The sequence below is a fragment of the Dipodomys merriami genome, unplaced genomic scaffold (assembly GCF_024711535.1).
Source record: "Dipodomys merriami isolate MVZ:Mamm:240054 unplaced genomic scaffold, mDipMer1.0.p SCAF_4, whole genome shotgun sequence".
In the NCBI taxonomy this organism is placed as follows: Eukaryota; Metazoa; Chordata; class Mammalia; order Rodentia; family Heteromyidae; genus Dipodomys; species Dipodomys merriami.
Window position 1 is genome coordinate 39,830,799 of NW_027205603.1, and position 16,255 is coordinate 39,847,053.

General features: G+C 37.9%; 1 protein-coding gene across 2 annotated transcripts in view; it reads right to left on the reverse strand.

Moving 5' to 3' along the window:
- Positions 1-16,255, reverse strand: part of Vcpip1 (valosin containing protein interacting protein 1) — a 37,174-nt gene that overhangs the window by 8,677 nt on the left and 12,242 nt on the right. The window contains exons 2-3 of one of the 2 annotated variants that reach the window (XM_069990837.1): positions 12,140-12,226; positions 890-1,036 (exon numbers count right to left, since the gene is read on the reverse strand). In XM_069990837.1, the coding sequence (XP_069846938.1) occupies positions 890-1,036; positions 12,140-12,226 (234 nt within the window). The remainder of the gene's footprint in view (positions 1-889; positions 1,037-12,139; positions 12,227-16,255) is intronic. The other variant, XM_069990838.1, reaches the window with a different exon arrangement.

The window sequence follows — 16,255 nt, forward strand, 5'->3', positions numbered from 1 at the left end:
CAAATTAATATTTCATTGTATGGATATGCCACATTTTATTCAGTCCATAAATGATGGACATTTGGGTTATTTTCATATTGGAGTATTATGAAAAATGCTATGAATATTTATGTACAATCTTTGAGTATATGCATATTCTCATTTCATTTAGGTACATACTAAAGATGGGAATTGCTGGGTCATACAGGAAATCTGCTGAATGTCTGAAGAACTGACAGACACTTTTCTTAACTGGCCATGCCATTTTACAATTCACCAACAGTACATGAGAATTTCAATTTTCTTACATCTGTGCCAGCAAATTCTTATTGACTCTTTGATGATTGGCACTGTTCATGTGCTTGTAAACATTTATTTTCTTTGGAGAAATGTTTGCTCAAATCCTTTACCATTTTTTAACTGAGCTGTATCTCTTTTTTGTTTAGATGTTATGAGTTCTTATTATTCTAGATATAAGCCCATTATCAGATATGTGGTTTGCAAAAAGAATCCTTTTATTTTGTATATTGTCTTTCAGCTCTCTTGATAGTGTTCTTTGCAGCCCAAAAGTCTGTTTTTCAATTACCAACTTATTTGGTTGCTTAAGCTTCTGGTGCTATAATAGGTTTTATCTAACCCAAGATCAAGAAATTTTCTATCTATATTTTTTTCCAAGATTCTCCTAGATTTTTACCTCTTACATTTAGGTCTGTTAGATTTTGAATGTATTTTACATATGGTTCATATAGAGGTCAAACTTCCTTTTTTTGTATGTGGATGTCCCAGAACCATCTACTGAAAAATTTATTTTTTATTACTACTAATGTCTGTTTTTGGCCAGTACTAGGGGGTTGAACTCAGGGGCCTCGAGCTCCCTGGGCTTGCTTGCTCACGGCCAGCAGCACTCTACCTCTTGAGCCACGCCCACAGCCTGGCCTTTTGCTGGTTAATTGGAAATGTAGTCTCGTAGAATTTTCTGCCTGGGCTGGCTTCGAACTGTGATCTTCCAGGTCTTGGCCTCCTGAGTAGCTAGGATTAAAGGCGTAAGCCCATGGCACTAGGATGAAAAAAAAAAATTCTTACCCCAGTGAATGGTCTCGGCACTACAGTTAACATTTTTCAATACTTTCAAACTAGAAATATAAAAAGTATTTAGAAAATAACCAAAGCAGCCACTGTCATATCAACCTCTTATCTCTCTAACTTCCTCCCATTACAAGAAACAACTAAGGGAAGAGTCATTTTCAGTTGCATGGAAGGTAGATATTTACACAAATTACTAAGATCCTCCTAATTGTTTCTAATATCTAATATTTAAAAACCATTAATTGACATCAACACATTTCACAAAGTATGATCAAAGAAAAAGATGGACAGTTAAAAGGGATATTATATATTATAGGCTCATGTCTAGAATCCTTGCTACTGAGAATCTCAGCCTGGGCAGATAAATCTAAGAGACTTTTTATCTCCAAATAACCAACATCAAGCTAGAACTGTAGAAATGGAGGCATGGCTCAAATGTTAGTGTGACAGTCCTGCGCTAAAAAAGCTGAGTGAGAGCAGGAGGCCTATGCAAGCCCCAGTACCAGCACAGACACAAACAAAAAGGAATTAAACCCCCAAGAAAACACAAGGAAAAAAAAAAAGAAATCAATGAAACCAACAGAAAAGACAAAAATAAGTCAGTGAATCCAAAAGTTGTTTCTTTGAAAAGATCAATAAAATTGATAAACCACTAGCCACACTAGTCAGAAAAAGTGTGTGTGTATGTGTATGTCATAAATTGCTAATATCAGAAATGAAAGAGCTTCGGATCTTACAGACATTAAAAAAGAGCAATAGGGATTATTATGAACAACTCTGTGCCAATGTATTTGTTAACTTACGTGAAATGAACATATTTCTTGAAAGACAAAACTATCAAAGTTTACTCAAGAAGTTAACTTTAAGAACATATCTTGGGTGGGGGGAGGGAGGAAAGGGGGAGTGAAGGGAGGGTAGGGGAAAAACAAAGAAGGAGTTAACAATGCTTGATAGGAAATGTATTCATGACCTTGCTCATGTAACTGTAACCCCTCTGTACAGTATTTTTACAATAAAAAACACACCTTATTCTACCAAAGAAATGAAATCCACAACTAAAAACTGTCCAACAAAGAAAACTCTAAGCATAGATGGTTCATGGATGAATTCTGGCAATTAGTTATTACAAAAGTTAGCAGAGATGGGCACCAGTGGCTCATGCCTGTAATCTTTGCTACTCAAGAGGCTGAGATCTGAGGATCACCATTTGAAGCTAGCCCAGGCAGACAAATCTGAAACACTTATCTCCAATTAACTGGCAAAAAGGCTAAGAGACAAGGCCAGACCCTGAGTTCAAGCCCCAGTATCAAAACATGCGTGTGGCACATGCACACACATAGTAGCAGAAAACAAAAGGAATGTTTCCAAATTAGAATATACGTAGTGAACACTATTCTTGTACTAAATAGTACTTGTATTCAATAGTATTATAGACCATTGTACTAAATAGTGTTATAGACTATTAAACACTGAACCAAAAATTAGCAACTTGAATTCATCATGCCAAGTTGGGTCAATATTCAAAGGTCAACCATTGAAATCTAGCCTATCAACAAATTAAATGAAAACAACTACATAGCCATCTTCACAGATGTAGCAAAAAGAACAGATGACAAAATGTAATGTTCATTCCCAATATAAACAGTCAGCAAACCTAGGAATAGAAGGGAATGTCCTATGAACAAACCTACAGGTTGAATACTTCCCTCCCAGCTCCAAGATAAGGAACAAGGCAATAAAGTCCCCCTTTGTCACTTCTATTCAACATTGAATTATAGGTCTTAGCCATGTCAGTAAGGCAAAGATAAAAGAAATAAAAGCCATTTGAGCTGTTTTTAAGAGACAATTACAAAGAATCTGCTAAAATGAAGAACAAATATGAGTTTGGCAAGATAATGGGTAGGTCAATATATTTTATTTCTGTACAGTAGGAATGAACAATAGGAAATTGAAAATTCTGAAACCTATGTCCTACAATTGCACCCAAAAAATATATGAATATTGAGGTGATAAGCAAGGTATTCATAAGAGATGTATGCTAAAAACTACAAAATTTTGATGAAATTATTAAAGACTTACATAAATGGAGAAATAAAACATTTTCATAAGTTGAAAGACTTAAGTGTTGTCAAGACATCAAATGTCCCTGACTTTTTCTACATTCAATGCAATTTTTTTTACAATAAAAATAGACTTTTGTAAAGGTTGACAAGTTGGTGCTATGCACTGTCTCTGAGCTTCTTTTGCTCCAGGCTAGTGCTCTACCACTTGACTCACAGCATCATTTCTGGCTTTTTCTGAGTAGTTTCTTGGAGATAAGAGTCTCACAGACTTTCCTGCCAGGCTGGCTCCCCACGATCCTCAGCTTTCAGCCTTCTGAGCAGCTAGGATTACAGGCATAAGTCAACAGTGTCCACCTTGCAAACTAAGTTAAAAAATAACCACCAAATATTCTTACTTGCTGGCTTCAAGAATTGCTACAATGTAATAGGAACTTACATGCTGCTTTTGCTGAAAAGCACTAATATCCTATTAGAGGCACACTATTTTTTAAAAGCAGGAGAAAATTTTGGCATACCAGCCTTAATTTTCTCTATAATTGCTCTATCTAAGCCATTCTCTCTATAGGTATCCACTTTGTAAAATCACCTTGGAATCCAGGAAGGACTAGATTCCAGGAAGATAGAAGGGTGGGAAATTTCCCCAAGAAAAGGAACAACTGAATTCCTCCTCTAGACAGACCACCTGACAGGCAACTGCTATTTGGTTATCCTGAGCACAACTGTTCTCCTAAAGTGAGGACATTGGTAATAAGCTCCCCAAACACCTCATAATGATTAACAGCAGGCCAAACTTTGATCAGACTGTTTAATAATTATGCATACCTCCTTTTTCCTACCTCAAGTTTACTGTTTAAACTTCAACCTCATGTCAGCACCCCAAAGATGGATGAAGATGGGTTTAAGTGCTTCCTTGCCTCTTCTCACAATCAATCTCCTTTTTCTGCCATTTAATATTACTCATATTTTTATTTAAAATGAGTGGTTAGATCTCACATGCAGAAGTTCAAGAATAAGGACCTGGAGCCTAAACATCCAATTTCATAAAGATACAATAACCAAGACTAGATGTGGTAGCTCAAGTTTATAATCCCAACTATTCAGAAGGGGGTGAGAGGGTTGATATTCAATACCAGCCCAGAAAATATCAACAAGATCTAAAACAAGACCTGGATGTGGTGATGCAAGCCTATCATCCATAGGAGGACTGCAGTCCAAATAAGCCCAGGCAAAAATGTGAGATTCTATCTCCAAAACATAGAAAACAAAAAAAGGCTAGGAATCTCGTTCAAGTGGTAGACTGCCTGCCTAGCAAGCTTGAGACTCTGAGTTCAATCCTGTAAAATTGCCTAAAGAAGAGAGAAAGAGAATAATGAAGATGTTTACTAGTAAAAGAAGAGACACATATTGGGGCTGGGAAGGTGGCTCAGTGGCAGAGCGCTTACCTTGCATGCATGAGGCCCTGGGTTCAATTCCTCAGCACCACATAAGAAAAAAGCCAGAAGTGGCGCTGTGGCTCAAGTGGTAGAGCGTTAGCCTTGAGCTGAAGAGCTGAGGGACAGCGCCCAGGCCCAGAGTTCAGGAACCACGACCAGGGCCCTCCCTCCCCCCCAAAAAAAGGGATAGACACATAGAATACCAAAACAGTAAAGATCCTAGAATTAGATTTACACATATGTGGCCAACTGAAATTTTAACTATACCTTAATGCATATGGCTTTTGGGTTTTGTTTTTTTTTTTTGATTTTTTGGTGCTGTCTTGGGGCTTGAACTCAGGGCCTAGGATCTGTCCCCAAGCATTTTTGCTAAGGCTAGTGCTACACCATATGAGTCACAGTTCTACTTCCAGCTCTTTGGTGGTTAGTTGGAGATAAGAGTCTTACAGACTTTTCTTCCTTGGGCTGGGTTTGAATTACATTCCTTAGATCTCAGCCTCCTGAGTAGCTAGGATTACAAGTATAAACTACCAGTGTCCAGACTTGCATATTGTATTCTAACTCATGATTTTCAAATGTATAACATATAGCCAACTTAATTACATCACTGTAATTTAATAGATAAAATGTCACCTTTTAAATAAATTACACTAAGAAAACTGGACATCCATACCAAAAAATGGGGGAAAAAAAAGAACCTTGACTCATAACATGCAATAAATAATCAACTAACTTGATTTTTTTTTTTTTTTGATCGGTCCTGGGGCTTGAACTCAGGTCCTGGGCCCTGAGCACTTTACCACTTGATCTACAGAGCCACTTCCAGTTTTCTGGTGGTTAGTTAGAAATAGGAGTCTCACAGACTTTCTTGCCTGGGCTAGCTTTGTACTGCGATCCTCAGATCTCAGCCTTCTGAGTAGCTAGGATTACAGGCATGAGCCATTGGCACCAGGCAATCAACTTGGTTTTGTATTTAAAATAATGCTGTATATATATATTTACTATTCAAACTATAGCTGGATCATAAACTTTAAAACTATATCTCTACAACTCCTAGAAAAAATACAGAATTCAATTTTCATTTTAATGACACTGGAGTAGTCAAAGATATATGTTTGTATGTGAGTGTACACCCATGTTGGGGACTTGAACTCAGGCCTCCAACTTGCTTGGCTTGCTTGGTAATGGCTGGCACTCTACCACTTAAGCCATGCTTCCAGCCTGGCATTTTGTTTACCTGGGTCAGCTCTAAACTGCAATCCTCTAGATTTCAGCCATTTGGGCAGCTAAGATTACAGATATGAGCCACTGACACTCAGCCCAAACAGTTCTCATATTAGACCGAAAAAGATGGAACCATTAAAAGAAAAAAAATTGTTATATCCCCTCTGTACAGCATCTTTACAATAAAACTAAGAAAAAAATTGTTAAACTGGAAAAAGTTATGGTCTTGCTGGGTGCTGGTGGCTCACAACTGTAATCCTAGCTGCTCAGGAGGCTGAGATCTGAGGGTCGCTGTTCAAAGCCAACCTGTCCAAAGCCAACCTGTCTGTGAGACTCTAACCACTCAGAAAACTGGAAGTAGTGCTGCGGCTCAAATGGTAAAGCTCTAGCCTTGATCTGAAGAGCTGGGTCAGGGCCCAGGCCCACAGTTCAAGCCCCACAACCAAAAATAAAAGGTCTTCAAGAGATACTATTAACAGAATGAAAGATAAGTTACAAATTGAGAGAAAATATTTGCTACTAAACATCTAGCTAATCAATGGTGATTGTTAAGAATATAAACTAAAACTCATAACTCAGCTGGGCATCAGAGTGGCTCATGCCTAAAGCCAGCCTGGGCAGAAAACTCCACAAGACTTTTATCTCCAACTAAATACAAAGCGGAAAAAAAAGCCAGAAGTGGAGCTGTGGCTCAACTAGTAGAGCACTAGCCTAGAGTAAAAAAGCACAGAAGCAGTACACAGGCCCTGAGGTTCAAGCTCCAGAATCAGCGTGCGCACGCACACGAGCGAGCACACACACACACACACACACCCCTCAAAATTCAAAATAAGAAAAAAATTAAATCAATTTAAAAATGGACAAAAAAGACAGCAAATAAGCAAATCAAAAGTTGGTCAAGCCTGGTGCTGGTGGCTTACTCCTGTAATCCGCTACTCAGGAGGCTGAGATCTGAGGATCTCTGTTCAAAGCCAGCCCAGACAGGAAAGTCCCTGAGACTCTTTATCACCAATTAACCACCAAAAACCGGAAGTGGTGCTGTGGTTCAAGTGGTAGACATTTGCCTTGAGCTGAAGAGCTCAGAAACAGTGCCCAGGCCCAGAGCTAAAACCCCACAACCAAAAAAAAAAAAAAAAAAGGTTGATCAACATCACTTTATTAGATAAATACAAATTAATACCAAAGGGCTGTAAGTATAGCTCAGTGGTACAGTGCCTGCCTAGCAAGCACAAGGCTCAGAGTTCAAACTCTAACACTGCAAACAAAAACAAAACAACTAACAACCAAACAAACATAAAACCAGCCAGGCACTGGTGGCCCATGCCCTGGTGGCCCATGCCCATAATCCTAGCTACTCAGGATGCTAAGATCTGAGGATCAAGGCTCAAAGCCAGCCGGGGCAGAAAAGTCTATGAGACTCTTAACTCCAATTAAACACCAAAAGGCAGAAGTAGAGCTGTGCTCAAATGGTAGAATATTAGCCTTGAGCAAAAATGTTCAAGAACAGCGCCTAGGCCCTGAGTTCAAACCCAGTACTAGCATACACATGTACATATATATACTCACACACCCAATGTGAGATAGTACTATAAAACTGGTTAGAATAGTTTTGTGTGTGGTTTTGTTTTTTAGAATACTTTTTAAAACAAAAACTGACACTACCAAATGCTAACATGAACACAGAATAAATGAAACTATCACAGGAGTGCAAAACAGTCCAAGTGGCTCAAGTGGGAGAGTGCTAGCCTTAAAAAAGCTAAAGGACAGTGCCTAGGCTTTTAATTCAAGTCCTAGTACTGACACACACACACACACACACACACACACACACACACACACACACACACACACACACACACACACACACACACACACACACACACACACACACACACACACGATATACACATATGCTTCTTATCTCTAGCCAAAGACAGATTTTGCCAATAGTAAAACTGTCACCAGATCTTGGGCCACAAACACTTAAAATAGTTGACCAAAATAAATCTCTCTACTTCATCCTTCAAAATTCAAAACAAAAGAAAAAGGCAAATTGTTTACTATAAAGGGCAATATGATTTCTGGTTTAGGTTTTATGGAATATAAAGTCTCTGTCACAAAATATTTAACTCTGCTACTATAGTGCAAGAGCAGCCACAAATAATATGTATACATGAATATGACTGTTTTCTAATAAAGCCTTACATACTATAGGCAACAATTCTACAATAGCCTTTAGGGCATAGTTTGTCAACTCCTAGGCTAAATCAAAGCCAGATACAAAAATGTCACTTTAAATGATTCCAGTTATATGATAAAACAAAAAAGGTAAACATATGGGGTCAAAAAACAAATCAGTGTGTGTTAAGCAAGGGGGACTGACTATAAAGGTCACAAAGCAACCTTTTAGACTGACGAAAATACTCTATAGCTTATGTTGATTACATGTTTGTACATGTTTTTCAAAATTAATATATTGCATATAAAATTCATATATAGGTTCAGTATAGATAATCTAATAGTCTGAAATTCAGAATACTTCAAAATCTGAAAGGTTTTCAATATAGTATATCATTATTGGTAGAAAATTTCACACTGAAATTGCCTCATATCACAAAATTACTTAAAATATAGTATAAAATTACCTTCATATAAGATATATAAGGAACATAAATGAATTCTAGATTTGAGTCCCAGTTCCAAGATATCTCACTATATGTATGTAAATATTTCAAAATCCAAAATACTTCTATTCTAAGCATTTCAGATAGTGAATTTGTACCTGTATGTCTAAGCAGGAAAATATGACTTTATGTAAAATATACCTCAATAATCCAATTTTTTTTTAAAAAAGACATTCTTTGGTCCTATTTCAAATATGGCAAAATAAGAAAACATTTAGGGGGCTGTGAAGGTGGCTCAGTGGTAGAGTGCTTGCCTTGCATGCATGAGGTCCTAGGTTCGATTCCTCAGCACCACATAAACAAAAAGAAAAAAGCCAGAAGTGGCGCTATGGCTCAAGTGGTAGAGCGCTAGCCTTGAACTGAAGAGCTGAGGGACAGCGCCCAGGCCCAGAGTTCAGGCCCCACAACCGGACCCAAAAAAAAAGAAAAAGAAAAAGAAAACATTTAGGGACAATTAAGTAGCAAGGAAATTTGAATACTACTTGATAGTATTTAAAATACTATTAAGGAGCTGGGGATGTATTTCAGTGGTACAGTGCTTTCCCAGCATACACAAGGACCCAGAATTGAGCCTGGCACTATGAACATAAACAGTAAGTTTTTTTTGTTTTCTTCAGTATTGGGTATTTTCATATAATTTATATGTGAAGTGGTACTGTAGTCTTTCACTTATTATTTATTTAGGGGAGGGGACAGGATCTCAGGAGCCTGACTTTTTGATTATTTTTGAAAATGGAGTCTCAAAGACTTTCTGCCTAGGTTGGCTTCAAACCACCATTCTCAAGATTTCAGTCTCCTGAGTAGCTAAAATTACAGGCATGAGACATCAGTGCCTACTCTCATTTTTTATTACAACAGAAAAAAAAATCCTTTACCTTCAGAGATAGATATTGCAGACTATAGATGATAGCATATTATATCTGAGATTTACATTTAAAAAGTCCAGTTAAAGCCAGATGCCAGTGGCTCACATCTGTAATCCTAGCTGCTCAGGGGGCTGAAATCTGAGTTCAAAGCCAGCCTAGGCAGGAAAGTTGGTGAGACTCTTATCTCCAATTAACTACCAAAAAGCTGGAAGTAGAGCTGTGACTCAGATAGTACAGAACCAGCCTTGAGTAAAATCAACTCAGGGACAGCACCTAGGCCCTGAGTTCAAGCCCCAGGACCAACACAAAAACAAGAACCCAGTCCAGTTGAGAAAGGTGCATGGTAGCACACATCTGTAATCCTAGCACTCAGGAATCTAAGGTAGTAAGGTGGTCAGTTCAAAGCCAGCTAGGGCTATATAACAAGGCCCTTGTCAGAAGAAGAGAAGAAACAAGGAAAGAGGGAAGGGAAGGCAAAAGGGAAAGAAAAAAGTAAAGGGGATGGAAAGGGGAGAAGGGAAGGAATAGAGAAGAAAAGACAATAAAAAAGAAAAAAGAATGAAAGGAGAAAGGAAAGGTAGACATACATTGATAATCATTGAAGGTGGGTCATTGAGGGTTCATTATGATATTCTTACTACTTTTACATGTTTGTATATTTCTACAATAGCCAAGCTGGAGAAGTTTCATAAGAAAAAAAGCCTATGAAGAAGAAATGAAAGAGATTCTACACTTAATGACTATAGAGGACAAAGCAAACTGTGAGATAAGATGAAGGAAAAATTTGGGAGCCAAAAATCGTGCATCTGAATCTTTGATGTTAAGAGGTCCAAGCATATGCCCTGGTAATTTCTCTTAAGATCCTAAAATTCCTAAGGTGTAGTTACAAACTTATATATTACTGTATATACCTTTACAAATAATAAACACATAATGTCAAAGAGGTTCAGTGTAAAGTGTGCTATTTCCCAAAACCTAGAAAACTAGGAGTTACATTCTAATCAGAGCTAAACACAACAGCAAGAAAAATGCTGTAGCTAGGTGCCTGTGGCTCACGCCTGTAATCCTAGCTACTCAGGAGGCTGAGATCTGAGGATCTCAGTTCAAAGCCAGCCCAGGCAGGAAAGTCTGAGAGATTCTTATCTCCAATAAACCACTAGAAAACAGGAAGTGGCGCTGTGGCTCAAGCGGTATAGAGCTTGCCTTGAGCTGAAGAGCACAGGGGCAGTGCCCAGGCCCAGAGTTCAAGCTTCACGACTGACCAAAAAAAAAAAAAAAAAAAAAGAAAAGAAAAAGAAAAAGAAAAAGAAAAATGCTGTTTTAGCTGGTCTAAAGTAGTTACTAGCATTATAACCATTATTTAGTTATTAAGAGCTATATACATAATTTAAGCCAAGCACTACTAAACCACAGCTGTAATCCTAGTGGTTCAAATCCAGTCCAAGGAAAAAAGTTCTTAAGATTCTATCTCAGTCAATAGCTGGGAACAGTATGGTGTGTGCCTGTTAGCTCAGCTATGTGGGAAAGGAAAACAGGGAGAGATCATGGTCATGTTGTAGGCCAGCCTGGGCAAAAAATTCAAGAGACTCATCTCAAGAGAAAAAATTAGGTGTTTTGGTGGTAACCAATCATCTAAGCTATTCAGGGAAGCATAAATAGGAGGATCAAGTCAAGGCCAGACCAGGCAAAAAAAAAAAAAAAGGAAAGAAACCATATCTCTAATAATTAGCACAAAAAGGGATGGAGCCATGGCTGAAGCACTGAGCACACACACATTATATATACAGTCGTCCCTCACTATGTCATGGTTCACTGTATTTCTGGGTTTAAAAAAAATACATAACTAATGATCCCTCACCTATCACGGGAGTTACATTCCAGAGACCCCTGCAATAAGTGAAAACCTGTGAAGTAGCAGCAAGTGAACCACAATATAGTGAGGGACAGCTATGTAACTCTGCTACTTCATGGATTTTAACCTATCACAAGGTCTATAGAACAATTGAGGGATCAATGTAATTTAAACTCTGCCTAGAGTCTAGGAGCAAAAGAGTGATAGGAAATTTTTGGTAATATAGTATACAGTAATAGCAGAAAACACAGCTGACCATGTCAGGATAATCTATTTTAACTGAAGCAGATTTATGGTGACTCTGTACTTAACAACTAATTTTTTACACTTTTGTTAAAAAATGTACTATAGTATTTAATATAAATTATGTACTATATAATATACATCATACATACTATCCAAGATACATATGATATGTATATGTATATACGTGTGTATATATGTGCATATGCACATTTGTTTATGTGCAAAAAAAACCACAGGGATCTTATTATTTACTATATTGCTTATGACTAGCTTTAAACTCCTGGACTCAAGTGATCCTTCTACTTTAGAATCCCAAACACCTGGGACTCGTAGGCATGTACTACAATCCTTGGCAAAGAATTTTTTTTTTTTGCTGGTCCTGGGGCTTGAACTCAGGGCCTACATGCTATCTCTGAGCTTCTTTCTGCTCAAGGTTAGTGCTCTACCACTTGAGCCATAGCACCACCACTCCTGGCTTTTTCTTAATAGTTTTTATTGGAGAGAATAGTCTCACAGAGTTTCTTATCCAGGCTGGCTTTGAACAGTGATCCTCAGATCTCAGCCTCCTGAGTACCTAGGATTACACATGTGAGCACCAGCACCCGGCTAAAAATATTTTTTAATAGAATACTATTTGAACTTTCTTAATCCTCTAACAGCTTGAATGAAGATATTATCTGAGAACAAAATCAGAAATTAACTATACCCATGGTTTTCTTCATAATATTGTAGAATACGCCACCCTGCTGAAACATGTGAGGAAGTCCTTTTGCATAAGACCATACATCTTCTCCTGTAAGACAAAAACAGAATAGAATAAGCAATAACCAAGAGTGCTACTCAGGGATGCTTGAACACAAATTAGTCCAGAGTAGAGATTAAAAGTAGAGCTCCTAAATGAGTGAAGTAGCCAGGTCTAAGATGATACAGAGCAGCAGGTCTGTGGAACACTAGAAAATGCATGGACAATTTCAAGCTGACTGTGGTTTCAAGAGCTGTCACAGAAGAATACAGTATTTCAATGCTATGTAGCATTTCAAAAGAGGAAAGCAAGCTACCTCATGCATGCACATGCACGCACTCATGCGTGAGCGAGCATGCCAGCCAGTACTGGGACTTGAACTCAGGGCATGGACACTGTCCCTTAGCTTTATTTTTCAAGTCTGACACTCCACCATTTGAGCCACACAGCCACTTTGGCTTTTTTTTTTTTTTTGGTCAGTCATGGGGTGTGAACGTGGGGCCTAGGCACTGTCCCTGAGCTCTTTTGCTCAAAGCTAGCTCTTTACCCCTTTGAGCCACAGCACCACTTCTGGTTTTCTAGTGGTTAATTGGAGGTAAGAGTCTTGTGGACTTTCCTGTTCAGGCTGGCTTTGAATCCTCAGATCTCAGCCTCCTGAGTAGCTAGGGTGATAGACATAAGCCACCAGCACCAAGTAGTAAGCTGTATTTTTAATAATGAATTTCCTCAAATTTTAAATGCAGGAGCTGATTTTAAAATGTCACTACAATTCCATGATCAATAGTGAGTACAATAGACAAAACATTTTAAGATTCAATTCACTCAAAGGAAACTAGTTTGTAATTTCTGGGACTAGATCATGGTTGAAAGTCAGTATAAGCAGTCTTTATTTGCAATTAACCACCAAAAGAACCATACATGGAGCTGTGGCTCAGGCACAGGCACACACACAGGCACACACACAGGCACACAGGCACACACACACACACAAAATATCTACAAGCAAATTTATTGTGCATAAAAGATACCTCGATAATGTCTATTTCAGTAAGAAGTTTCAAATACAATACTGAAAACAATATGGCTGATATTGTAGTTCAATGGTAGAATAAATGCTTAGCATGGGCTGTTCTGAGTTCAATCCCTAGCACCACCTCCCAAAAAATTGTGAATAACAATCATTCTTGAAGATACAAAAGAATGGAAAGAACCTAAAAAATTTAGTTTTGCAGAATATATTTCTCTTCATATGATGCTTCTATTCTGTTAATGTATGTGTACTAGTTTATTATTAGGAAAATTTTAAATTTTAACAAAGAAGTTAACTTTTGTCTTTCCTAGTATAAAATTATACAGTCAGACTTGAGATCTGAATGGCAGTAACTGATGATGCTAATTAATCAGTATTACCTGTAATACCTTCCCACAATCACGGGAATAGGAATTTGTGTAGCAGTTAGCTAGTTGTTCTGTGTGCCAGTTTAAAACAGACAAATTTTAAAAGGCTTGGAACCCAAAGCTTCAGTTAACCAGAATTTACTAATGATGCCATTAGTAGCTTGCTAATTTAAAAGTAAACACACAGAAATGTTTAATTTTTAACTCTGAATATTATACAGAACTACTAATAATTCCTGCAGAAACTCTGATTTCTAAACTTATTAAAATTATTTGGATAAATTATTTCTATGGTGATAACCTTTCACTAAATTATTATTATTCTAGTATACTTAATATTTTCTAAAATACCCTAGGCCATCATTTATTTGGAAAACACAATGTATATGGTGGCACTTAAATATGTTTGGGAAGACTATAATCTGCTGACAAAATAATAGACTCCTCTCAAAAATGACCACATGAACATTAATAACAAGAAAGAACAGGACCACTTGCACTATGGCAATGTTTCTCAACCTTATTTTTGCTATAATTTTCCCATAAAAAGCCATTTCAGATATTTTCTTCATTAGCCCCCAAGCCTTATGACATTCGAATACCACATATATACTGTACTGTGATCCACTGCTTTCTGACGTAAGGGAAGAATAAATACCATTCAAGCCTCTACTATCTGAGAAAGCACTTCATTTATTCACCACAATTAGGTTCTACTAACAAGGAAGCAAGTTCAGACTGCTTAAATAACTTTTGATCATATAGCTAACTAATTAATGGAAACAGATTATCTTGCTTATCATTCCAAAACATATTCACTTTCCAATGACATTAAACTCCCATTTAGAGGTCCAATTCTGGTACAACAAATCTAATGGCACTACCCAGGCAGTCTGAGGTCAGTATGAGTTTGTCTATAGTCTGTGCGTCCTCTCTCCCTCTCCCTTTTTTTCTCTCTCTCCTTCACAGAACAAGAATTTGAACACTGAGGGCAAGCTACAACTCCAGCTTAGCCAGTCTTCTTTTTTTAAAGATATTTATGGCATTAAAAAAAAATGGTTGGAGAACTGGGCTTCAGTGGCTCACATCTGTAATCATAGCTACTCAGGAGGTTGAATTCTAAGGATCTCTTTAGGAAAATAAAACTGTGAGACTCTTATCTCCAATTAACCACTAAGAAAGAAGGAAACAGAGGTGTGGCAAGTAGCAGAGCACAGTCTTGAGGAAAACAAAACAAAACTAGGGGCAGTGCCCAGGCACTGAGTTCAAATCCCAGTACTATTACCACCGCCCCCCCCCCAAATAAAACATAGTTGGAAAAAAGAAAAGTGGTAACAGAAACAAGAAAAGGGACAAGCAATTACAATACTTTGTGCAAGACCATCACAGACCTATCATTTTCTACTGCATTTCTATCCAACTTTTTTACTACTGTATTAACAATTCAGGCCTGACCTCCTGCCTATATTATTGCCACTGCTTTTTAACTTGCTTGCCTTTGCCTCTTGTCCTCCCCAAATCACCCCTTCGAATAGTGAAGAATTAAAACTTTCAAAGTTAAATTTTACTGGTTCCCCCAAATCCATATGGCAAAACCCAACTTTTCTTCTTTATAGCATATAAGCACTGTAAGAACTGATTTGCTTTTCACTTAGCTTGACTTGATTCCTATAAAATAACATCAAACTGTTCTAGTTCCCTGAAAGGGCAATACTTGCTATGAATTTTTTTTTTTTTGGTCCATTGTGGGGCTTGAACTCTGCGCTTGGTCACTGTCCCTGCATTCTTCAGCTCAAGGCAAGCGCTCTACCGCTTGAGCCACAGCGCCACTCCCAGTTTTCTAGTGGTTTATTGGAGATAAGAGTCTCGAGACCTTTCCTGCCTGGGCTGGCTTTGAACCGAGATCCTCAGATCTCAGTTTCCTGAGTAGCTAGGATTACAGGCATGAGCCACCGGTGCCTGGCTAGCTATTTTTTTTAAAGACTCAACTTAGACATCAGTTCCTCTAGGATTCTTCCAAGTGGTGGTTAGATAGGTATGCTTTGATGTTCATATGCACACATAATACGCCAGCCTATTATTATACAAAGCTGATTTTATTTACTTTTTTTATCTTTTTACTTCTTTTTTTTTTTTTTTTTTGGGTCCAGTCGAGGGGCCTGAACCCTGGGCCTGGGCACTGTCCCTCAGCTCTTCAGTTCAAGGCTAGCGTTCTACCACTTGAGCCACAGTGCCACTTCCGGCTTTTTTCTTTTTGCTTATGTGGTGCTGAGGAATCGAACCCAGGGCCTCGAGCATGCAAGGCAAGTGCTCTACCACTGAGCCACCTTCCCAGCCCCATCTTTTTACTTCTTAACTATAAGATTTTTAGTCAGGGAACAGTCAGTGGTCTATCAGACTTTTTATTTTCAGGATCAGGTACCGTGCCAAACAAACAGTATCATTATTGGTATTGGTAGGATGAATGTACAGTAAGGTATTACAAATGTGGATTTTCCTTTTAAACAGTTCCTGAAAACAATGCAGAAAAACAGTAACTGAAGTAACATGGTAACTATTCTTCAATGCTAAAGCTATCAAACATAACTAATATTTTCTGGAGAATTTAATAAACCAGAATCATAGCAAAAACAGATGATTTTTTTCTACCATTTTCTACCATATCCTATAGGATATGCAAGG